The sequence below is a fragment of the Stomoxys calcitrans genome, chromosome 3, assembly GCF_963082655.1.
Source record: "Stomoxys calcitrans chromosome 3, idStoCalc2.1, whole genome shotgun sequence".
Taxonomy (NCBI): domain Eukaryota; kingdom Metazoa; phylum Arthropoda; class Insecta; order Diptera; family Muscidae; genus Stomoxys; species Stomoxys calcitrans.
The window spans coordinates 123,325,354-123,351,638 of record NC_081554.1 but is presented as its reverse complement, the minus strand read 5'-3'; the positions used below and the strand labels follow the sequence as shown (position 1 = coordinate 123,351,638).

The 26,285-nt window shown below is 38.5% G+C and overlaps 1 protein-coding gene across 5 annotated transcripts in view; it reads right to left on the bottom strand.

Annotated features, from left to right (window-relative positions):
• Window positions 1-4,481: 4,481 nt before the first annotated feature.
• Window positions 4,482-26,285, bottom strand: part of LOC106090684 (neuroligin-like protein glit-1) — a 48,359-nt gene continuing 26,555 nt past the window's right edge. For all 5 annotated transcript variants that reach the window (XM_059364607.1, XM_059364604.1, XM_059364605.1 and 2 more), the window contains exons 2-7: window positions 23,032-23,416; window positions 22,727-22,859; window positions 13,510-13,941; window positions 12,231-13,450; window positions 11,847-12,158; window positions 4,482-5,542 (exon numbers count right to left, since the gene is read on the bottom strand). In XM_059364607.1, the coding sequence (XP_059220590.1) occupies window positions 4,873-5,542; window positions 11,847-12,158; window positions 12,231-13,450; window positions 13,510-13,941; window positions 22,727-22,859; window positions 23,032-23,378 (3,114 nt within the window). In that variant the 5' untranslated portion in view covers window positions 23,379-23,416 and the 3' untranslated portion in view covers window positions 4,482-4,872. The remainder of the gene's footprint in view (window positions 5,543-11,846; window positions 12,159-12,230; window positions 13,451-13,509; window positions 13,942-22,726; window positions 22,860-23,031; window positions 23,417-26,285) is intronic.

Here is a 26,285-nt window from a genome sequence, read left to right as displayed (position 1 = left end):
TGCTTGGACAATCTAAATTATCTTGCCCAAGTCTTCTTCTGAGTAGTCTTCCGAATTTTGTCCAGTTGGTCTTCAACGTATTCCGGAAGCTTGTCGGATTCGGCGCTGGCCGTGCTATTCTAAACCTAATGTAGCAATGGTCAGAGAAACAGTGTTCCATGGAGACCGTCCAATTCTGAACCTCATCGATTAGATTTTTCGAACATATTGTCACATCTAATAACTCCTCCCTAATCCTATTAACAAAGGTAGCGGTGTTACCAGTATTAAGTGTTATTAGTTCGTTCGTATTCAAGAACTCTCTCTGCCAGGGCTTGGCCCCGCTTATTTGTTGGTACTACCCCACGAAATGTGGTGAGAGTTCGCATCGCACCCTATTAGTACCTCATTTCCTGTCTGTATTGCTTTCCTCACCAGCCGTTGCTGCTCCGACGTGGATGGCGGTGTCGGAGAAACGAAAGGCAGATAAAGTGATGCCAGGTATACTCCACAGTCTCCCTGTCTCACCACTGTTGCATCCAATCTGTCACCGCACTGCCTGATGTCATTGTTTTAGGTTCTTTGCCTAGTCTAGTCTTCCAACTTTTTATAAAGTCGGTAATGGTTCTATCGTCAGGTCCCTGTTTGTTAAGCTTTATTGGGTTTCCATTCCCTGTACTGCCTGATGTTTCAAAACTAGGGTCTTTGCCTATCATAGCCTCTGGCTACGTCCCTGGCTGCCTTATAAACCAATCTTAGGTCTTGATTTCTTGAGGTTCCAATAAATAGGCTGATTATGGTTAAAATCGGTTCATAGCTTGATATAGCTGCTATATAAATCGATCTTGGCTGAAATTTTGCATGAGGTGATCTGTTATCACTTCCAATAACTGTTCTTAGCATAGTTAAAATCGGTACATAAGCTGATATAGCTGCCATATAACTGACTATAACTTGATATATCTGCAATAGCATAACAATTCTTACAGACCAATTCTGAAAACTCCCTGGGAACAAACTCCCAGGGAATTAATTTCACAATTTTTTATCCTAACTCCCTTTCATTTGTTTGGGGTAATTTTTCCCAAGTTTTATCGCCTCATTCTCCCTTTTATATCGATTCAGAATGGCTACTTTTTTCCCTGGGAGAGATTTCCCTTTTTTGAAGTTTGTTTAGAATAAGGGAACTGGGAGTAGGGAATAAACTCCCAGGGAATTTTATTCAGCATAGGGCTGTTATTCATTGTTCTTTGTTTGCCAAAAAAGAGATACTGCGCAAAGAACTCGACAAATTCGGAAAATCGTAACTCCGGTTAATATATGGGTGATTTTTTAAGAGCTATAGAAAATTTTTTCAAAGGAAAAAAATACAAAAATTCTGCGCCTCAACTGGTCTATTCAATCAATTCTTCAATGTTGGCACTGGAAGTCAATTGAAGCGGGTTTGTCTGTATAGGCATGAGCTTTAACACAGCCCCACAAAATCTAAGATCTAGGCGGCTCTCAATAAGTCCATTGTTACGCGTGCTGTGTGGCTGCTTATTTTCGTACCCATTGAGGCAAAAAAGAGCCTCGTCGCTTCGTCGAAAAAACGTGCGATGTACTTTCTTAACAGAGCACGCATTTTGATAATAAAATTCAATAATTTGCAACAGTTGTTCGTTTGTGCCGACGATTCATGGTTAAATTATAGGCCAAACTGAAGATGTTTGACAGTGAAACAAAACACGAAACGTGTGTGAGCCTTTTAAACCAGTGATAATATATGTGGATCTAGATTTCGTGGACCTGTACTGTAGGCAAAATGATGTCATTGATATTTATTGCGACTCATTTTAAATATATATAAAAATTAATTTGTTTATAATAATCTCTACTGGAGAGGTTCATAATGAAAACGAAAATTTTTCTTCTTTTTTTTCCGAAGCCCGATCATTAAATAAAGCATAGATTTGTATTTTTAAGCAATATATTTCATGTTTTATATGCAATTTAATTCAATGAAATAAAAAGTTTTTTATTCGTGTAAAAAATATAAATTATTTATTTTTATTACAGCAGTAAAAAAGTTGGGCAAATTTCAAATAATTAGTTAAATTGTATTTTGAGCTTATCGAAAATTCAAATTGCAAAATTGTTAATCAATAACACAAATGTATAGGAGCGATTTCAGCAAATGTTGTAATTGAATGTTATATTTTCTTAATTGAACATAGTTTTTAATTTTTTCTGTGCACAACTTCGAGATAGTCAGCAACTTTATGTACCTCGACACTGCCGTAACAGAAACGATTGACACCAATTTTGAAATAAAGCGAATAATAATGCTAGCAAACAGATGCTACTTTGGATTAGTCTTCGCGCTAGACGAAGATTACACTATACAAGACACTGATACTAACAGTGTTGTTAGATGGTTCCGTGGCATGGGTACTTGTGAAAGTAGACGTGGCAGTGCTTCGGGTGTTTGAGAGAAAGACTCTTCGTAAAATGTATGGACCAGTTTGCATTGATAGAGAGTATTGGCGTCGTATGAACCACGATCTGCATGAGCTGTATGACGACGTTAGCATAGTTAAACGTATCAAAATACATGGCTTACGTAGTCTAGGTCAACTTGTCAGAATGAATGAAGATGCTCCAGCTAAGAAGTCTCTTGAAGGCGATCACTGTGGTAAACACAAACCAGGATAACCAAGCGCCCGATGGAAATATCAAGTGGTGAAAGACATCTTGAAACTTAGTGTCAGAGATTAGATAGAAGGAGCGCAGACGATCAAGGAACGCTGTTAAAAGTTCGGCTAATGGGACAAAGGTTTGGAGCCCGCTGAGAAGCCATATTCATAAATTTCCTGCTTATTTTGTTGCAAATCACCAATTCTTGCGTTTATATCTCCAATCAGGATGGGGGGTTTTACTCGAGTTCATTCATACACCTGTTTAGATTATTAATTCATTTTCTCAGTTTGCAGCTCTGAATATAGAGCGGCATTAGCGTTGTTCTTGGCTCCAATTTAATTTAATGCTTATTTGTTCACAATGGGATATATATGAATAGTTTAGACCGGTCTGCTCAAGAATTTTTACAAACAAATTTCTCAGGTTGCAAGCGTTGTTTGAAGAAGTTTATTCCAATATTTTTCTGTGCAAACTTAAAGCGTATTTAGATATTCCTAATTAACTTTGGCACATCGGCGACTTCTATTAAAGCCGTTTCAATAAAAAAGTTAATTGGACCGATTTTATTTTTCCATGTAGTCTTTTTACATTGACTATTTGCGTAATTTTCTAATTAAATTTTGCGGACGACTTCAAGCTGTTCTGCTCTATCCGGTAAAGTAATCGACAAAGCTGAAAAACAATGTAAAATTTTCGTAGAACTACGTGAACACTCCAGGTTAGGACAGAAAACAATGAGAGTTGATAGTACAAAATCAATGAATTTTTTACATCGCAGTTGTAAACATTGGATGATTTATTAAGCGGTCGATGAATGCTAATTTACGCAGGTTTGAGTTTAAATAAGGACAGTAAAAATGTTTTGCATGACGCTAACTTAATATAAGGTGCAAATGTATAAAACGATAGTTAAAAAACTTAATAATGCTTTCACGCATAAATTTACACGACATTTATATATACATTCAAGGATGATAGTTGACATACATATAAAGGACTCGTGGTCACACATGAACAGATGAAAAACATATATATTGGACGGATTTCACTGATACGATAGATAATGTATAAAATTATCTTTGACAAATATACAAAATATTAAGTAAAACTTAGTTTAATATATAAAAATGCGGGAAAGTTTATTATTGGCTTTATAAAATATAATTGAAAAAAAAAAAAAAAATATATATATATATATATGTATATATGGACAATAAAACTATACATATATACAATTAAAATTAAGCATACGGCTACAAGTAGTTTTGTAATATTAAAACTTATAACAATTACTTAAGTTAAATTGGAATGTGTTTTGATATGGATTTGTATTCGTGGGGTTGTTGCCATTTAACATATTTAAAAGTTCTCAATTTTTAAAAAGAACTAAAAAAAAATAAAACATTTTTGTATACATTTTTACAATAAACGATCGCAAAAAACTATTTACTACTCTTAATCGCTATATGTATATTGTCATTATATATTAATGTACATAAATGTCGGGCATGAATATTTTCTTTAAATTACATTAAATAAAAAACTATTCAATTCGGCACATAGCACAGTGGCTCAGAAACGATTTGGCCAGAAAATGGTTTCATTGGCTTATGATAAATAAATTATTTCACTTTAAAATATAATTTTTAGTTTTTACTTGTACTGATATCCAAATACAAAATTTATTGATAACTTTTTCTATCCCATCTCATGGCAATGATCGTTGTGAAAGTCGACTTAAATCTGTATCATTAAAATAGAATGTGATGAGAGTGATACAAATGCAACAGTCAAAGGTACGAAGTTTCCATCTCTCCAACATTTATTAATTTTCGTTTCAATTCTGAAATTAATTTTTTTTTCTTATATTTAAGGCACAAATGAATGGATTCGTTAAAAAATTAATTTAATTATACAAATTTTAAATTTTATCGAAATATTTGTTTGTTTTAATTTTTGCCGTAAATTTTTGAATATTTAGTTCTTATAAAGAAGTCGTTTTGAGCCAATGAGCCTGGCCAATCAAATCCTAATACTATTGATTATCGATGTTTAGTTTGATTAAAACAATGCCTTGATGATTAAGTAATTGTTTAAATAAACTATTTTCGATATTTGACATACAGGATAACTCTCTAAATGTAACAGTAACATAAGCAATATCTTAAATGGGGGATATTGCTTGTGCTATTGTAATATTTAGAGAGCAGTTTCTTATACTGATGTTTGCGGTATTCCCTCTATAACCTGGGTACGCGATTGGGATTTTGACAAGCCAATCAAGGGCTGAACACTGACTCCCGAGCTTAGGGTTGCTGTAGTTGTTGTTGTTCGAGCACTTGGGGTTGGTGTAGTACTGCGGCTTATGACGGCCGGTTTTGTGGAGGGCTTTGTTACATAATCTGTTGGCATGGGTGTTGATGACAATGGAACGGGTTCACGTTGTTGCAATAGACGTTTCTCCTCCATCGATTTGGGGTGATTCAAAGAGGCTACAGCTGCACCGTTTGCTATAACACGTGCAGATTGCGGCGCCGAAATTGTTTCGCTACGTGGTGGACGTGAGTATGTGGGCAGTGTTCCACCTCCGTTCGATTCCTTTAGAGATATGGCCGACTTTAAGGATGACTGACTACCGCCTGTTTTTTGAGTTGTAGCTAATGAGCTAGGCGATCTTATCGATGTGGTGTCAGTAAGAGCTTTGCTAGCTAACGTTTTTGAAGATGGAGAATCCCGATATTCGTAGAGATTATCACGGGACCTTATCACTTGATGATTTGCTGCTAAATTTGTGTTATCAACACCTGTTGTGCGGGATTCGTGATCGTATTCGGTACCATCGGGATTGATGAAAATATCTTCGTCATAATAACGATCGGATTGTCTAAACAATTAAAAAAAAATCAATGGAGTATCATTTACATTTCGTTTCTTTGTAATGTAATGTAATGTTAATGTTAGTTCATATGTAATAGTGCACTTTGTGTTGTTGTTTGCACAAACAAGATGGCACTGTAAAAATGTGTCCATCCATTTCGGTGGCAAAGCCTAATAACGGCTAGTTTAAATCAACTCTCTTGGTTTTTGTTCTTAAACTTTTTCTATCGTCAAAGTTGTTTACTACTGGACTACAAATTCTACTACAAGCAGAATTTCCCATCAGATTTTGTAGCAGAAACGGGGTGAATATCACTGCAAACATACTTGCATTTGCGGGGCACCGTTCAAATCTAATCAATGCAAACAACATGTAGAACAAGCAAAAGCGTGCTATGTTCGGTCGGCTTGAATCTTATATCTCTACAATACCCTCTACAATAAATCGCATTAATCAAGTTCCTTACCCGGTATCTCTTTATAGGAAAACAAAGGAAATGTATAAGAATTGCTATACTATTGGAGCTATATTAGCTTATGAACCGAATCAGACCATATTTGGCAAGTATGTTAGGTTTGAGTAAAGTAACAGTCTGCCATCAGACTCATTTAGACGTTTTCGTCCATTGTGATACCACAGGCACATGAGAAGGAAGATCCCTTCTAGTTCCTACCGTTGAACCTTCGGATCGCTTTAAAAAGTCCAAAAACTTGCGAATGTTCACATCCGCTAAATCAGACAAGTTCTCAAAGAAATGAGAACGCACACAATGACTGAGACGTCTGTTCTAGTGAGTGACAGCAAAGCGGTAGACCTCTTCTAGAGTCTAAATTTGGCCACACACTTTTGGAATGTTCACAGGAAGAAAGTCTCCTTGTCTCCATTGATCAAGTCTTCGTGGTAACTTTGGCTAAGACTAAAGGCATGTCGTACTACGGGGCCATGGCTGTCTTTTTCAAGATTGGGAAGACAAGCATAGGCAAATATCCCCATATTAAGCCATCAGGTGGCGCAGAGGCGGGACACTTGATAACGTCTAACGGACTGGGGGCCGACGACGAGGCAATCACCGACTCTCTCAATATTGGGAAGACTAGGATAACCAAAGATCCTAATACTAAAACATAGGACAGTGCAGGGGAGAGACACCCAACACAGCCTAAAGACCAGGGACACGACGAGGGAACCATCAACGACTTTCTCGAGATTAGAAAGACTAGGATGGATAAAAATCCTAATGCTGAAACATCAGGCATTGCAGTGACAGAGAACTCAATGCCGCCTAACGCACAGGGAGCAGACGATGAGACCATGACCTACTCCCCAAGAAGCCCATGTACTCAAGATTTGGAAGACTAGTGTAGGCAAAGATCCTAATATCAGAACATCAGGCAGTGCAGGGACGGTAGGCTTAATACATCCTAACGACCATTACCGAATTTCTCAAGATTCGGAAGACTAGGATAGGCAAAGGTCCTAATATTAAAATATCAGGCAGTGTAGTGACGGGAAACTCAATGCTGCTTAAAGAACGGGGAACAGACAATTAGACCATAACCACTCCAAACATGCCCAACTAATGGAGGGCCAATGATTGAAGTCATCCATATAAACCTCCACCGGGGCGAGGGAGCTACTCACACTCGGATGGAGAAAATCAGCAAGGGCGAGATTCATATTGCCTTAATTCAGGAGCTATGAACCAACCGGAACAAAGCTTCTGGACTGAACCATACAACTAACGATTATTCTATGCATACACTGGTACTCGACCGAGAACCTGCGTTATTTGACACAAAAATTTAAATTGTGTATTTTTTCCAGAGTTGTCAACGTCGGATGCAACAGTGATGAGACAGGGAGACGGTGGAGCATACCTGGCATCACTTTATCTGCCTTTCGCAGATCCGAGCGATCACGGAAAGCGTGAGGTGGAGTGGTACGATTGTGAACATCTTCACGGACAGTAAAGCGGCCATAAGGGCAATAATAATCAGGGCGGTAAAGTCACGAACAGTCTTGCAGTGTAGAGATTTAGCGCCTTCTCTGACGATGGCACAATCCGCATTGTTTGGTTGCCGGGCCATGAAGGGGTAAGGAGAAATGAAAGGGCAGACGATTTGGCCCTGAATGTCAGAGGACTGCCATCAATAAATTTGGGTAATCCGAAGCCTTTCGGGTTAATCCAGTCCGAGTTAAGTGCTTGGGCGTCGAACGACAAGCAGAGGACGAGGCTATTACTGAAAGGAAGTAAGAAGGAGGTCAGTATAGCTTTTGCTATCATAACGGGACATATAGGACTACGAGCTCACTTGTGCAAAATCGGTGTGGCAAGCAATAGCATGTGTAGGGCATGAGCGGAAGATGATGAGACGTTGAATCATTGCTCATGTCATTGCACGGCTTTCGCGGCTCAAAGACACCGATACCTACGTGGGGACACAAAACGTAAACAAACAAGGATTTTGTAAGAAGCACCGAACTTCTAACTAAGATTTTCATTTTTAAGCCGATTTTTGGCTTAGGTGTATGTCCATAGTGGCATGGGCGGATTAATATTCGAGCCCTCTTTTCAACCTAACCTTCTCGATATGACCAGTTGTTGTTCTTCAGAGTACATCCCAAAGTCCATCTGGTTGTCTAGTTTAGAACAATCCGTGTAGAAGTCTATGTAACTTCTATTAACAGGGTATCGTAGTTCCAATCGGTTCTTTTAGCAATAGTGGTACAGAATTTTTTATGCCTGGAACTTCGGATATTGTATCAAGGATAACATAGTATCCGTAGGCGCCACTTGACCAAAGAGAAAACTCCCTTAGCCTCGCAGCAGTCGTCGGATCAATTTTTCGCGCCACAATGTTTGGAGGCCTTAGGTGCAGCGTTAAATTCAGTGCATCAGATGGTGTCGTCCTCAGTGCGGTTGTGATGCACAAACAACCCATCCTTTGGATCCGGTTGAGTATTGAACAGTGGGTGGACTTTTTAAGCGCCGTCCACCAGACCACAACACCATATAGCATTATAGGTCTGACAACTGCAGTATATACCCATGACACGCGGTTGAAACCCTGAACTTTTGCCCTTTTTAAAATATTAGATTAGTTTAACTTCTCTAATAGGTAGTATTTGTGCCAAATTTCAAGAGCCTATCTTTACTTCATCGAAAGTTAGCGTGCTTTCCACAGACTGACGGACATGGCTAGATCGACTTAAAATGTTATGATGATCAAGAATATATATTCTTTGTGGGGACTTAGACGAATATTTCTATGTGTTACAAGCGGAAGGCGAAGTTAGTATAACCCCATCCTATGGTGGAGGGTATAAAAGCACAAATGATTTTGCGATGCATGAAGCAAACGAGCGACGCCCGAGTTTAAATTGCTATAAATATGATGAGTTATTGCAAAAACGAGGTAAACATCGTAGTTTACTTTTTATAATAAAAAAGGTTAAGAAAATATTTAAAACTGATACAAATTAGTTTTCAGGAACGAAATTAGATATTAGTAATATTAAAATATATTTTTGTTAAAGTAAATGAGCTTCCTCGTCGTTGTAAATATGTGTCGTTGATGCGGTGTTTTTATTCCCGTCTTACTTTAACTCATAACACCTCCATGGACAAAGACGATGTTAAAAGCGATGGTAAACGAAACATAACAATGAATGTATAAATATTTATAAGATCGCAACTCATATCGGTGGGCTGAGCATAACACCGTATCAATTGCGGTGGCAATACATACTAACAGCGCATTTATATGATTCAAAACATCCTCCACTCTAGTCACAGATACAGTGAATTTTTCAGAAAATAATTATATACGGCTTAGGGTGAAAATACTTGTAACAGTAATCTGGCTGGATAGAATATTTTTGAGGTAGAAGGAGCCAATGGACAGTCACAGACAATCAGCGGTATAGAGCGAAGAGTCTCAGTGAGAGGCCTATGATGCTCGATACGATAAGACGAAATATTGCCGCCCTTAAATAACCAATAGTCATGATGTTGCTTGCTCGCCTATAAGAGCTTAACGAGGATCACCATCTCCACATGTAAATGAGGTTACAACAACAACGAACTAGGAAGTAATTCTATTAACTATTCTAAGACGTAGAACCCTCAATGGATACACTTTTCCAATTTTGGACGCTGTGGTGGCACGTGTTATCGTTAACCATTCGTCATAATATTTCGTATTTCGCTTATTGGGATCAAAAGGGGGAAAATGGAGAGTATGAGTTTCAACAAAAAAAAACATTTTGTGTTTTGTGGCTATCTACTAGTTATAAGAATGAAAAGGATGCTCCAACCAAAAGGACTTATTAATCCGAGTCTAATGATGAATGACGCAGAGGGAAAACCGAAATATTGATGATACATGGCATTGAAATATAGAGAAAAAGGGCCTAAGACTGAACACTTGAAAAAATTTACAAATGCAAGGATATATACGAACACATTTCAACAATTTGTGCCTTTGTGATACCACAGTCAGCGACAGACTGAAGCCTCTACCGAAGGGTTACGAAATCTGAAAATGTTTGGATGCTCTTGCCATAATTCGAAATTAGGAGTGTTATTTTATCTTAAAGTTTAAATATTAAGCGTATGGTAACCGGTAAACCGAAAAACTCATTTGTTGCGATAGCATACAAATAATTCTTCTATTAGAACACGGGGGCTGCATCATCATCATCAAAAGTGGTTTTACAGTTTTTCAAAGTAGTCTCCATGTTGCATGCGTTCAAATCAATTCTCAAAGCACTTTTTCTACTTCGACTGAGATAGCCCCAAAAAATGCTCTGAACGCTTGAACAGCATTTTCTGGCGACAAAAATCATTGCCCACAGATTTTTTGTGGGAATAAAAAGAAGTCATTGGGGTCAAGTCAGGGCTGTACGAATGAATTCGACGTTTTAGCCATTCCAAAAAGCGTTGGTTTGAGCCGATGTGTGAGAGCTCGCATTGTCATGGTGAACAATGATTCGTCTTCTCTTGTTTATTTATCGAATTTTCCCCTGCCTTCAGGCAATCAAATTGTGGTGTACCACTCAGAATTGATCGTTGCTCAAGCGGAACAGTCGCCTCATGACCAGTTTTGCGGAAGGAGCAGTCAACCATTTGCTGCCAAGTGCTTCTTCCACGAACAAATTTCGGTGGATTTTGCTCGTCTCGAAGACCCACACAGTCGACTGCTATTCTCTTCTGGGCTCACACGCATAGATTTACGATTCGCCAACTGTGACGATCTTTGAAGCACCGTGAACGTATTTTATCAACATTTCTTCTCATAAATAGACACTAGTCTTTTTTTGAGAGATTTTTAAATTGTGGGGAATCCAACGAAAAATATCGAATGTATGCTGGCGGAAGAAATGCCCAAGGATGCCTCTATCTCACGGTATGTCACATGACAATCTTGCACGCACGGCATGAATGTTCTCTGGTACAACGGCCGTTTTTGGACGACGGAATACGACTTTAAGCGAGCGTCGGCACGACTGAATTCATTTAAACAGCTTGTTACAGTGCTGAAGGAAGGTGCTTTTCGCCATATCCGCCATATCATGATTAAATACGTCGAAAGTTGTGAAAAATGGTCATAGGAAAATATTCACGAATTAATTCCACTTTCCACAGTTTCTGTAAACAACACAAACGATTGTCGTACGTCAAAACGTTCTGAGTACGATTATGCTAGAAAATATCGAACTCTCCATTGGAAATGTCAGATTGCACCAATGAACCCTAGGCCAGAAACTTACATAGAAACCATCGTATGGAACAAATAAAATTTTAGCATTCAAAAATTGTAGTTAATTAATTATTTGTTTCAGTGATTAACAAATTCAACCATGGAAAAGTACAGCTAGAACTTTAGGCTACAATCTGTGTGGCGTTCTTTCTTATCACGAGAAGCTTAGCTGGGAGCTACCGGGCGCGTTCACAGGTTGCGGATAGTGGAATGCTTCATACGGAGTAGCTGCAACGGCAATCGCGGACAATCAGCGGTATCCAGTGGAGAGTCTCAATGAGAGCCTGGGTTGCACCGGCTCTGGCCAAATACTGAGTGCCTATGATGCTCAATATAACCAACGGCCATCGTGTTCCCGCGGCGATCGGTCGTATACCCCGGAACGAGCTAGCATTCCTATTAGAGCTTGATGAGGATCGCCACCACCACATGCAGGTGTGGCTTCAACAGCAACAATGTTAAATGCTTTTGACGTTTTTTTTTTTAATCAACAATATTAATTGACGTTGATATAATTTTCTCTTATTTTTTTAAATTTTCATATTTACCGTTTGGCATTCCTCCACATAATGCAACATATAACGACAAGAACAATGAGAAAGAGACAGGCCACAGACATGCTCCAGAAGGCAATTTGTAGGGGCTCCTTAGGTTCCCACCAATATTCCGTGGTAGGTGGATATGTCGGTACAAAAACTCCAATAACTGTAGGCAGATACTGGGTCCAAAAAGCACTCTCCGTTTGGCGATAATTTAGTAGAATCGAAGAATTATAGGTGGTATTGATATTTAAGTATCGAATTTCTCCTTGATAAGAACGTTCATAATGCATGCCCAAAACCTGCTGAGGTGTGGGATTTCTACAAAAAAAGAAAGACACATACAAACGTACACAGCCAAGTTTATATGAAGTTTCTATTGCAAAAACTTACCCATATCTGGCAAAATTTGAAAAGGTTTGCAAAAAGAAATGACTCATATTACGATCGTTGTCCGTCCACATATTTCTTTCCAAATGGGCATTTTTGGGAAAGAACTCCACATCCATAAATGGAGCTCCAGTTAGGAAGTAGTGTTCTATGTCATGTGGATATTTGCGCCACTGCGGTAACTTAAGAGCCTCAACTGTTGTGTTCAATACATACATATATACCGGAACTTTTTGTTCCAGCAAGAGTTTGACCATTTGATCAACTGGCGCTCGGTAGTAGAAATCTGATAACATATTGATATATTGATCTCGTATCAAGGAGCTATTGTTGGGATCCGGCCAATAGGTGTACATGTATTTAATGGCTTCGTATACGCCATTGGGATTCAAAGTGTAGTTGTAACGAAAAACATGCTCACGGATCTTTTGCTCAAAAAATTTACTGTCGATTTCATAAAGAGGGGCCAATGATTCATTTTGGGATATGAAGAAGGCAGCTTCTTGTGTAGTGACGCCGGTCATATATTGCAGATCTTTGTTGAATTTTCCCTGGCGAACTAAATTTAAGGGAGTTTCATGTAGAAAACGCCAATCCTTCTCACGCCATCCATCGTACCAATCATCACCGGGAACTGTGAAATTGTGATCCAATACAGGACCCCAAGGAAACGTGCCGACCTCTGGAGGAAACTCAGCATTACCCAGTTCGTAGAAGCTGCGTCCTGTTCTTAAACAATTTATCAATTTCCATGAAGACTCCAGGGAACAACCCAGAAGTTGACCTAAAACTCGACTGGTGTTTTGAGCTCTATACTTATCTTGTATTAAGGCCCAGTCAGCTAAGGCTGACCCAGATTGAGCTATAACTCTACGCACAATATGCCGGGTTTGCGGAGCTACCATTAACAGACCTGCTGAGGCTGCCCCTGCACCGGGTCCAAACAATGTAATCGAATCACGATCGCCATTGAAAAACTCAATGTTATCGTAAACCCACTTCAATGCCATAGCTTGATCAAGAATACCATAGTTTCCAGGAGAGTTTTCATCGCCCGTTGAAAGAAAGCCCAATGCTCCTAGGCGGTAATTCAACGTTACCACCACAACCCCATAGAATGAAGCCAAAATGTGACCTTGGAAAAGATTTGAGGCACCGCGAATAAATTCACCACCATGAATGTGAACCATGACCGGGTATTTTTGAGCCACTCCAGCGCCAGTCTGAAAAAAAGGTGAACTTATACACATACAAAATGTTTTTTAATTTTCGTTTAACTAACCTTGGGTGAGAATATATTCAAATACAAGCAATCCTCATCCATATCCATTATGCCTTTTGTAGCTCCTGTATAACGTACAGGCTGAGGACATGCTGGGCCGAAATCTACAGCTTGCAGTAACTGAAAACCTCTATGTAGGCGTGGTGGTTTAAAGCGGCCTTCAAATGTGGGTGGCATGGCATACGGAATGCCTAAGAATACGGAGCATTCTCCCATACTGCGGTCCACAGTCGAATGGTAGGGACGATAAAATGATTTTGGATCTGGATTATCATACATGTACACTTTGAAGCCCTGAACCTGGCCATAATTTGTAGTAACAAAAACATCACGCTCCAAAGTCAGAGAATCACGTCTCTGCTTACCCTGCAGATCTTCACGCCATCCCGCTAATATGCCTGGGAATGGTATTTGATCCTCTTTTGGATAGTTCTAAAAATTGAAAAATAAGAAAGAAATAATAAACTATAGTAGCATCTCCTTCCACAACACACATCTGGATTTAATTAGTGAAAAAAAGTGTGTTTCCTGACTGAAATTAATCGTTTTATCTGTAAAGTTGACTTGAAAACCCTATGATCATCGACCAAGCTCCACATGCACTACCATATGCGATCATTTAGCTTTCACAGCACTGTTGTTACATATTTCACCATGAGCGAATAGATGGAGTTCTTTGTGTTCCATTGGTGCAATGCAATGATGACATGTTTGATTAGCTAATGACGAATGGAAGTCATCTATGGTCATATGCGTTACAAATTCAATTATCGTTTTATACTTTAATAGCCTTAGCTGCTCATACATTTGGCTGATTCAAATAGAAATATAAAAAAAAACCTAATTGCTTGCATCTCCCAAAGCACTGGTGTTTATTGATCACAAATGTGTGCAACGAAATTGATGGTGGAAACATCTATGAAAACTAATTTTTAGATTTCAACAAGTGAAACATTAAAGTGGAGCCCTGGAAAGATATGCAACAATTTGTCCAAAACGACTTAGGATCAGCAGCAAATTGACCTATGGCCGTCTTTAGGATGGATGGATGGATGGATAAACGCACGAATTTTTACATTATTCCAAGCCCTAACGAGTATGTTATTGTATTTTTGTCCTTAAGCCCCTTCGGCTTTACTTTCATATTGTAAGTGGATTTTTGTGTGACTATTTCTCTCCCTTTCTATCCACACGCCGGGGGTGATCCCTAAATATGCAAATGCATTACATATGTTGGAGGGAAGAAAGTTAGGAATGGGAGGGGGAAAGAGGGAGTAGTAATTATCGTAGTCGATGGAAAAATATTTGCCGAAAGTCGATTCCACATACGAACAGTTCGGGCGAAAAAGGAGTTATCTCTGTTGGGCAATGTTCGGTCAACTAGTCAATTAATCACAAACGGTGTTAATTCTTGGAGAGTCTCGTATTTCTGACGAACATCCTGAAAGTAACGACAGAACAGTGCCACGCAACCCACGTTGTGACGGTGTTCAAGTGGAACAAAAGAGTTGGATATCGTACTGTCCCCTATCAATATTATCGCCCTCCTCTGGACACGGTCGAGTAGCTCCCAGGATACCTTCGTAGCTACGGGCCTTCGTAGCTACGGGCCATACGTGCGAGTTGAATTTCATCGTCGGCCTGATGTAGGTAGTGTAGATATTAGGAAGATCAGATGAAGTGAAGTAGTTCTTGCACCGCTTAAGAAATCCCAAGCCCTTGGATGCTTCTTACGATACTTCGAATACATGTTGTGCCCAAAGGGCATCACATTGTATTCTCATATTTTATAATATCCATACCGTCGATAGTTATTGGCGATTGTAAAGGAACAGCGAATCGTTTGTGAAACAACAAACAGCACTGCGTCTTGTGTGCATTAAAATCTAATCTGTTCAGTCACTAAACGGAGGCCACCGCAGCGCAAAGGTTAGCATGTCATCCTATGATGCTGAACGCCTGGGTTAGAATCCTGGTGAGACCATCAGAAAAAATTTTCACTGGTGGTTTTCCTCTCCTAATGCTGGCAACATTTGTGAGGTACTATGCTATGCAAAACTTCTCTCCAAAAAGGTGTCGCACTGCGGCACGCCGTTCGGACCCGGCTATAAAAAGGAGGCCCCTTATCATTGAGCTTAAACTTGAATCGGACTGCACTCGTTGATATGTGAGAAGTTTGCTCCTGTTCCTTAGTGGAAAGTTCATGGGCAAAAATTGCAATTTGTTCACTCAACCCCATTCAGAAATGGTCAGCAAGTCTAGACGGAGTGTATCATCCATAATACGCCTCCTGTCTCCAATCTCATGAAGAATCGGCCTATGTTCGAATGAATATGAATGACAGAGATTACTGTCATCCGCAAATAATTAGATTGGATTCGAAGTCTTACTCAGTAGATCGTCAATGAAAATAAGAAAAAGGGAGAGAGAAAGATCAGATTCTTGTGGTACACCTGCGATTAATTTGTATTCATCAGAAGAGAACCTTTCTACAATAACTAGAATAGTACGATTCTCTAGAAAGCTCGATATAAAGCAGGCGAAATCATTACCGACACCAAATCCGACAAGCTTTGATAGGAGTGCACCGTGCCAGACCCTATCAAATGCTTTGGATATATCAAGTAACACGACCTTACTCTCACCAAACTGGTGTATAGATCGACTCCATCGTTCCGACAGAAACACCATCAGGTCGCCCATGGAGCGATTTCTGCGGAACCCATATTGTCGGTCACTAAGATGGCCAGTGTACTCTAAATACATCACAATATGGTGGTTGACCATGCTCCCCATAATCCTGGAAAGCGCGGAGCAGCTCCTCACCCTTTTTAGGTATCGCCTGAACGTTCGCTAGGAAGACTCCCGCGTGATAAGCAAGTTTGAAAAGGTTGCATAGTGGAGGGGCAAGCGTCGTAGAACATTTGCACAAACCAAGTGTCGAAATACCATCGGGGATTTATTTACATCGAGATTCGCAAGAACCCTTTTGACTCCACGTGTTCGAAAAATATCTAAGGCATCGATACGCTCTCAATCGTTGGGAGTGGTGTATCGCTTTCCGGCAAGGAAGAATTCAGCAAACATCACAGCTTAGCCTTATCAATCGCGTCAGTTAATGGAGAAGTAATAACTCTGACACGTAGACGTTGCTCGTGTAGAGCTAAGCCCAACGCACCTTTTCGTGCGTATAAAAACTGAACGCTTCGGAACTGGAGAGGATGTATTTTAAAAAAAGGGTGATTTTTTAAGAGCGATAGGAAAGTTTTTCAAAAAAAAAAAAAAAAAAAAAAAATTCAGAAAAATACATAAAATCTTTATATGAATAGATAGAATGGTCCATATAATTTAATGTTTGAAGATTATATCATGCAAATATCTTTCCGAAATTTTGGGCGGTATCTCACGAGTTAATCCTTCAATGTTGCCTTCCAATGCGTCACTTGAACTTGAATCTGTATAGATATGAGCTTTAACATAGGCCCACAAAAAATAGTCTAAAGGCGTTAAATCGCCGTTATGTTACGATTCGCATCATCTTTGAAGAAGTACGGCTCAATGATGCCACCAGCCCATAAACCGCACCAAAATGTGACTTTTTCTGGATGCATTGGTAGCTCTTGCAATGCTTCTGGCTGATCTTGAGCCAAAAATGAGGCTCGTCGCTGAATGGAAGAAGCGCGCGATGACCTTTCTTAACAGAGCACGCATTTTGATAATAAAATTCAATAATTTGCAAGCGTTGTTCGTTTTTAAGACGATTCATGGTTAAATTATACGATTTCGACGTCAGGACAATGTTTCAATATATCTACGGCTATGTTTCAGTGAAAAGTCATAAAACCATAAAGTCCGTAGCAACCATGGTTTGGCGATTTGATTTAATTGATTTGCAAATAACTTTTGACAAGTATTTTTTTATAGCTAAATAAACCTCCACCGGAGCGAGAAAGCTACTTACGCTCTGATGGAGAAAATCAGCAAGGGCAACATTCAAATTGCCTTAATTCAGGAGCCATGGACGACCCAGAACAAAGTTTATGGACTGAACCATATCAACTATCAACTATTCTATGCTAACACTGGTACTCGGCCGAGGACCTGCGTTATTTGTCATAAAAATTTGATTTATGTATTTTCCAGATAGATGTCAACGTCGGATGCAACAGTGATGAGACAGGGTGGAGCATACCCTGGCATCACTTTATCTGCCTTTCGCCTCTTCGACACCGGTTTAGAAAAGCACAGCCAGCACCGAATATGATAAGCTTCCGGAATAAGTTGAATACAGCCCTAACATATAGACAATAAGTGGCCAATGTATGACATATATGGGCATAATTATCGAAATAATCATACACACCCTTTCCAAAAAATGGTTGGTGCTGTATTGAAAGTTTCCCCCTAATCACGAACCTAATGACGCCTTTTTTTCTACTGAACCATAACCGTAGACATACCACTCTTTTCTGACATATATTATAAGGAATCCAAAGCGTGTCCTAACGCCATAAAACTTTTTTAGGATACATAATGCTAATACGCAAATTTGACCAAGTCCAATAAATATCGCTATACATAAAAGAGTTGCGTGACTGACTAATAGACTGATCATCGCCTAGCCCAAACGGCTAAGGCTAGAATCATGAAATTTTGCACGAATGTTGGACTTGGGCCATGGGCACGGGATAAGGCCGGACTTGGTGATATTCGTACGTTTAGGTACTTAAAAGTACCAAAAAGGATGGATTGAGGTAGAATTTCAAAATTTTACTCAAAAGATATCTGGTGCACGTACGTACGTTAAGTACCGAAACCGGTACCATTTGGGACTTTCTTTACAGATGGAGCTAGAGGTCTGAAATTTGGCACGTAGGTACAATTAGGAAATATGTGATGGGTAACTAAATGATCTATTCACAATTCGAACATTTTGGTACCAAAATTGGTATTATTTGCTACTTTCCTTATAGTCGAAATAACTATGAAATAAATGATGGTTGATTAAATGATCTATTTAAATTTCGTACATTTTTGTACCATGTTGTACTTTCTTTTCTGATGGAGCTTGAGGTCTGAAATTTGACTAGTAGGTTCAACTAAGAAATTTATGATGGGTGACTAAATGTTCTTTTAAAAATTGGTACATTTTGGTACAATTTAGTACTTTCTGTTCAGATGAAGTTAGTGGTCTGATTCGGGCCGGGACGAATCTTATATACCCTCCACCATGGATCGCATTTGTCGAGTTCTTTTCTCGGCATCTCTTCTTAGGCAAAAAATAGCAGAGCGATATCAAGATATGGTCCGGCTTGGACCACAATTAAATTATATGTTGGAGACCTGTGTAAAATCTCAGCCAAGTAGTAAAATATAGAAACCGATTTAAATGAGAGCTGTATCAGGCTATAGACAGATTCAGACCATAATAAACACGTAAGTTGATGGTCATGAAGGGATCCGTCGTACAAAATTTCAGGCAAATCGGATAATAATTGCGACCTCTAGAGGCTCAAGAAGTCAAGATCCCAGATCGGTTTTTATGGCAGCTATATCAGGTATGAACGGATTTGAACCTTATATGGCACAGTTGTTGAAAGCCAAATCGGATAGGAATTGCGCCCTCTAGAAGCTCAAGAAGTCAAGTCCCCAGATCGGTTTATATGATAGCTATATCAGGTTATGGACCGATTTGAACCATACTTGGCACAGTTGTTGGATATCATAACAAAATATTTCGAGCAAAATTTTATTCAAATCGGATAAGAATTGCGCCCTCTAGTGGCTCAAGAAGACCCATAGATAAGTCGAGATAGACCCATTGATAAGTAAAGATTCAAGATCGGTTTATATGGCAGCTATATTAGGTTATTGACCGATTTGAGCCTAACTAAGCGCAGTTGTCAGAAGTCATAGCGAAACACGTCGGGCGAAATTGCATTCCAATCGGATAAGAATTGCGCCCTCTAGAAGGTCATGAAGTCAAGACCCAAGATCGGTTTATATGGCAGCTATATCAGGTTATGGACCGATTTGAACCATACTTGGCACAGTTGTTGGATATCATAACAAAACATGTCAAGCAAAATTTCATTCCAATAAGAATTGTGCCCTCTAGAAACTCAAGAAGTCAAGATCCATGATCGGTTTATATGGTAGGGTCCATTTTTATCTTTCTTCGTGTTTTTCCAGATATTTAGTTTCTTCCACAAGCTGAATTGCTGATCCGTGACTCAACCATGTTTTTATTGATCTAATGTGAAATTCATGACGTTGATTACCTAAAACGGGAGTTTAGTATAGCTATAGCATTGTCCATGGTTGATATAAAAGAGAAACCAAGATTGGGCTGACAAAGTTGAAGCCAATCAGAACCGTTACTTGATATCCAACATTCCCTACATCACCCTCTAGAATACATCGAATAGATCCAGCTCATCCTGAGAAAATTGTCAAGGATCTCTATGAAAACTCCAGTGCTGGCGCCTCAATGTTCGTCCATATTTATACCCTCCACCACTTTTGTGGTACAGGGTATTATAACTTAGTGAACAAAAGAAGGAAGAGAGATAGACCCATTGATAAGTATACCGGTCGACTCAGAATCACTTTCTGATTCGATTTAGCTATGTCCGCCTGTCTGTCCGTCTGTCCCCGTATATTTTTTGTACAAACTACAAGTCGCATTTTTCATCTGATCTTCTTCAAATTTGGTACAGCCATGGTTTTCGGCCTAGAGACGAAGTCTGTTGAAATTGGGAAAAATTCGTTTTAGATTGAGATATAGCTCCAATATATCTGTTGCAATAATGCAATTAAATGTTTATTTGCTAACCGATTGCCTCGAAATTTGACTGGAAGCATTTTCTTATGACTATCGAAATTACTGAAGAATTTCATAGAAATCGGTTCAGACTTAAATATAGCTCTCATATATATATATATAAATAGCAGACTTAAATATAGCTCTCATATATATATATATATATATATATATATATATATATATATATATATATATATATATATATATATATATATATATATATATATATCCCACGATTTTGACTCCTAGCGCCACTGCAAGCTCATTTATTGACCCGTCTTCCCAAACCTGTATAAAACGCTTTCATCGACGACTTTTATAATATCTACGAAGCTTGCTCGAAATCGGTCCAGATTTAGATTTAGCCCCTATGTATATGTTCGTACGATTTTGAGAAATATTGCAATAAAGTGTCATTTGTTAACCGATTCTCTCGAAATTCGGCAGGAAAGATTTTCTTATGGCTCTCGACATTACTGATGAATTTCATTGAAATCGGTCCAGATTTAGATAACTGTCATATATATATATATCGCCCGATTTTCACTTCTATGGCCACTGCAAGCGCATTTATTGACCAATCTTGCCAAAATTGTGCACAACTCTTTCCTCTTTGTCTACCACACTATCTAAGAGTTTGGTCAAAATCGGTTCAGATTTAGATGTAGCTCCCATTTATATATGCTCATCAGATTTTGACTAATTTGCTATAATTTTGTCTTTTGTCAACCGTATTTATAACAGTTTGAACATATGTGCTCCAAATTTCATACGGATTGTTTAATAACCCATCTGAAAGCATCCGCCGAGGTATATCCAAATTGGTTCAAATTAGATATAGCCTCCATTTTGTACCTGTAGTGAAGGATCCCCCTTTGTACCTGTAGTGTAGAATCCCCATGGATTTTTTGTATACCTTGATGAGAATTGTTGCCGCTAGGAATTCAAGAAGTATATTCGGGAGATCGGTTTATATGGGAGCTATATCCGGTTTTGGGCCGTTCGAACCACACTTTGCACATCTGTTGGAAGTGATCGTGCAAGTTTTCAGCTAAATCGGACATGAATTGCGCCCAAGTAGTATAATCTGGAGATCGGTTTTAATGGAAGCTATATCTAAACGTAAACCGATTTTGTCCATTTACAATCCCAACCAACCTAATTTATGAGAAGTAAAAATGCAACTTTTGCCCATGAACATTCCACAAAGAAACAAGGACAAACTTCTTACATATCAATGAGTGTAGACCGATTGAAGTTTTAGCTCAATGATAACGGGCCTCCTTTTTACAGCCGAGTCCTAACGGCGGCAGTGCGGACATGCTAACCTCTGCGCTAAGAAGTATTTGTGGAAAAATTCAGTTAGCGTGCTTTCGACAAACGGACGGACGGACATGGCCATATATTTTTTTTTTAATAATTATACTATACTATTGGGTTGCCCAAAAAGTAATTGCGGATTTTTTAAAAGAAAGTAAATGCATATTTAGTAAAACTTAGAATGAACTTTCATCAAATATACTTTTTTTGCACTTTTTTCTAAAGCAAGCTAAAAGTAACAGCTGATAACTGAAAGAAGAAAGAATGCAATTACAGAGTCACAAGCTGTGAAAAAATTTGTCAACGCCGACTATATGAAAAATCCGCAATTACTTTTTGAGCAACCCAATATATAATTATAATACTTTTAACGAAATTTTAAGTATAATGATTAAAGCCATGACTGCAGAGGTCCTAGGCTTCGCCAAGATAAAAAAGTATCTAAATAATTACAAACTTAACAAATTAAAATATAGAATTTTAAATGGAATGATATTTTTTTAAAAAAATTGTTTGTGGCAGATATTTGTTTTCCAGCGATTTTATGTTTGGACAGGAGACTTAATGTTGCATTTTAGAATTTGTCTGTTTGCACAGAGCACAACGTTTTTCCTTTTGGTTGTTTATTATGTGATCATGGGTGAGTTTGCAGTTACCCAGTCTTAAGCGGAGAGCTACAATTTCGTTTTCTCATTAAATGGGTGTATCTTTTCATGCGGTAAAAATTGCAGCCTTTTATAGTATTAACTGTTTTGAACCAGTCAGATGTCATGTCCCAGATGTCATTGCGCTTCTTTTGAAAGATGGATCTAAAAAAATTGATGATATCTGACACTGAAAGGTTATCCGTGAGAGACAGATGTCTGTTAACAGCCGATTTCGCGGCCCTATCGGCTATTTCATTGCCCTCTATGTACCGATGGCCTGCTATTCAAATTATTCTACATTTTGGACATGGCTATATACTTTATGGGTTTTGAGACGAATATTTCGAAGTGTTACAAATGGAATGACGAAATTAGTATTTATCATCCTTAGAGGAAGGTATAATAAAATAAGTGCATAACTTACAGGATCAAAACGAAACCGTTCTTCATTAGGCATGCCCTGTGGATACTGGCCAGGAGAATTTCTTCCAGGGTAATTGCTACCATAGCCATTGGGTTGATAATGCCCATAACGGCGGTCATTAAATGTATACGTTCTTGAAAAAGAGCAAAAGAAATTAGTAAAAGTTATTATTAAGTTTACTTTAAAAAAAAATATATATATATATAAATATATATATATATATATATATATATATATATATATATATATATATATATATATATATATATATATATATATATATATATATATATGTATATATTTACCTGTAATCCGGATCACCTGGATTAGGCCATTGGTAATCTTTCACTCCAACACGTGAATAAAATCTAGGGTCACGCGTCTGTGCTATGACTCCTACCCATTCCACGCTATTCACTAAAACTATTATTAAACCTAATAACATAGCATCGGTAATCAATTTCATTTTGTCACGATATTTAACTTTCTTTATTCTTTTCTCCAATCTCATGGGAATGCTTTTATTCTCTCTTGTCCTTGTTGCGATAGGATGACTGTGTAATATTCTAAGAGTTGGTAGCGGCATCTTGAATTCTTGCCAGAAATATGATGTGAAGGTAAAGCGATTGTTTAGAGTTTCCGTTCCTCTCATGTTGTGAAATGAAATTTTCTCAGACTCATTTTTGGGACCTAAGAAGAAAACCAAAAATATAATAAAAAAAGTTCAAATTAGTTCTCAGTTTCTAGAAAAAGTTACACAAAATAAGACTTTAGCATTAACGATTCTTTCAGTTATATTCTGTCCTTTCGCGCTTCCATTATTAGCTCGTTCAATGATAATGTTGAACGTTGGTAAAATTAAAACGACTTATTTTGTTGAGATGTGATTATTTCGGATCATAGATAAATAATATATAGCTAAGGAATTTGAACTTCGCACATAGACTTGTTGGTGGCGCTTGTGAATATAGATAATTGTCAAAGAACTTGCGGCAAGCAGAATTCTGCTTACTATGGCATGCAGTTTGTGTCGTTTGCATTTTCTTAATATACATTATTTCCTTTTCCTTGAAAGGAAACTATGGTGTAAGCACGTATACAGGGTTTCGGCAGTCGTAGCTTCCAATATGTGTATCATTCTTTCGTCCTAATTTGATAAAAAAAAAATTGGCCTATAGGGACAAAATAAGTTAGATGATAGAATGGGTTTAAATGGGAGTTAATGTAACCAAATATTACGTATATGATTCATAATATATGTTGAATGTAGTTTGCCCTTTTTTTATAATATATTAATTAGTCCTAAGTGTACATATGAATTTTAATTGAATTCAAATGAAACTATTGTGAATTGATAAAGCGAATTAATAATCGTTGATATGTAATAGATTAAAGTAAATTGTAATAGATTAAGGAAGGGAGGTAATAGGATGAAGAGAAAATCAGTATTGTTAGGTTACGGCAGCACCATTCTCTTTTGTTCTTCTTCTGCCCACTCTCATTTAACCTTACCCCACTGTGGTCCGGCACCCAATTGATGCATATTGTGCCATGTTTACCGTAAGCTTTAAGCTCTATTTTGCAAAACAGAATGGTCTTTGTTTTTTTTATACTTGTATGGATATATATTTGAAAAACATTGAAAACTTATGCATACCGTACTTTGTCAAAATTACACTTTACTTTAATTGGCTATGACAGAATATTTGTTCAACTAGCCGAACGTAGAATAGCGTCTCGATCCTCTGCGCTCATTCTAAAATCTCTGACATAAAGTTTCGAGGTGCCTCCCACCACTTGATCTTTCCATCGGACTTTTGGTCTTCCCGGTTTGCGTGTACCACAGTGTTTGTCTTCAAAAGACTTCTTTGCTGGAGCTTCTTCATCCATTCTGACAACATGACCTAGCCAACGCAGCCGTTGAATTTTGATGCGTGTAACTAGGCTATCGTCTTCATACAGCTCGTGGTTTATACGTCCCCTACATTTTCTATTATCGCAAACTGGTCCATATATTTTACGAAGAATCTTTCTCTCAAATACTCCAAGCACTGCCTCATCTGCTTTCACAAGTACCCATGCTTCAGAACCATATAACAGCACGGGTAGTATCAGTGTCTTGTAAAGTGTAGTCTTCGTCTGTCGAGAGGTGGCCTTGTTTCTAAACTGCTTACTTAGTCCAAAGTAGCATCTGTTTGCCAGTATTATTCTCAAACAAACATCAAACAATAATATATTGTTAATGGCTATATATCAATGTAGAGGAGACAGTACATCTTCTTGAGGCGTTCCTCTGCTGACCTATCTTTTTAGATCCACAGATCCCAAACCTGTCGTAATGCTTTTTTTAAGTAAGTTAGTTATTAATAAACTTCATTACAGTAGATTTGATGCCTTGAAACTTTAACTCCATCATGATTGAAGTCGGTTTTATATTATTGAAAGCACCTTCAATGTTAAGGATTCTACCATTGTACATTCCTTGACAGCGAGAGAACCCTCTATATGGGCGACTAGATCATGAAGGGTATCCGTGGATTTGCCTTTACTGTAGCCGAGACAGGCGATCCCCATGGATAAGAAATGGTTCTATCAACCCTTCTAGAATCATCAATAAAGGCTTGACGAATAGGAAGAAAATCTTTCGCCTTCGTGTGGTAAAGTTTTCCTGCTTTTGGAATGAAAACGACCTTCGTGTCCCTACCATACCACTGGTTTATACGACATGCTGATACAAGCAGCTCAAATCCATCTGCCTGCCGCCAAAGCGGTCAGAAACCGGCTATAGCCAGGATTTAGAATTTCCACCACAGTCCTCCACCTCGTGGAGGCCACCGTAGCGCAGAGGTTAGCATGTCCGCTTATGACGCTGAAAGCCTGGGTTCGAATCCTGGCGAGACCATCAGAAAAAAATTTTCAGCGGTGGTTTTCCCCTCCCAATGCTGGTAACATTTGTGAGGTACTATGCCATGTAAAACTTCTCTCCAAAGAGGTGTCGCACTGCGGCACGCCGTTCGGACTCGACTATAAAAAGGAGGCCCCTTATCATTGTGCTTAAACTTGACTCGGACTGTACTCAATGATATGTGAGAAGTTTGCCCCTGTTCCTTAGTGGAATGTTCATGGGCAAACTTTGCAATTTTGTCCTCCACCTCGTTTTTTTGTGTTCGCCAGGAGTTCATCCTCACAAGATTCATTCGATCTTGTCGTGACGAGTGTCCTCACGTATCCATGAGCAGTTGAGAAAGCACTTGACACTGAACACTTGCGATGTGGACTTTTCCTCCTTAGATGCTGCACTGGCTGCTGCTGTCAAAGTTCCTTTTGAGTTCCGTCCTACCTAGCTGGCACACACCTTGAGCCCAATTCTTTTTTTCATTTTTATTTAGTGCCTTTTACCCTTTTTTGTAAATTTGAGTTTTTTGCTTTCGGTTTTTGTCACAGGGAGCATTATACTAGCCTATATCATTTAACATTAATTTTAACACAAACATTCCATGATGGAATAGAAGGCGCTTCTCTCGTATCAGTGTTTGTAGTCCAATGATCAGGGACCACT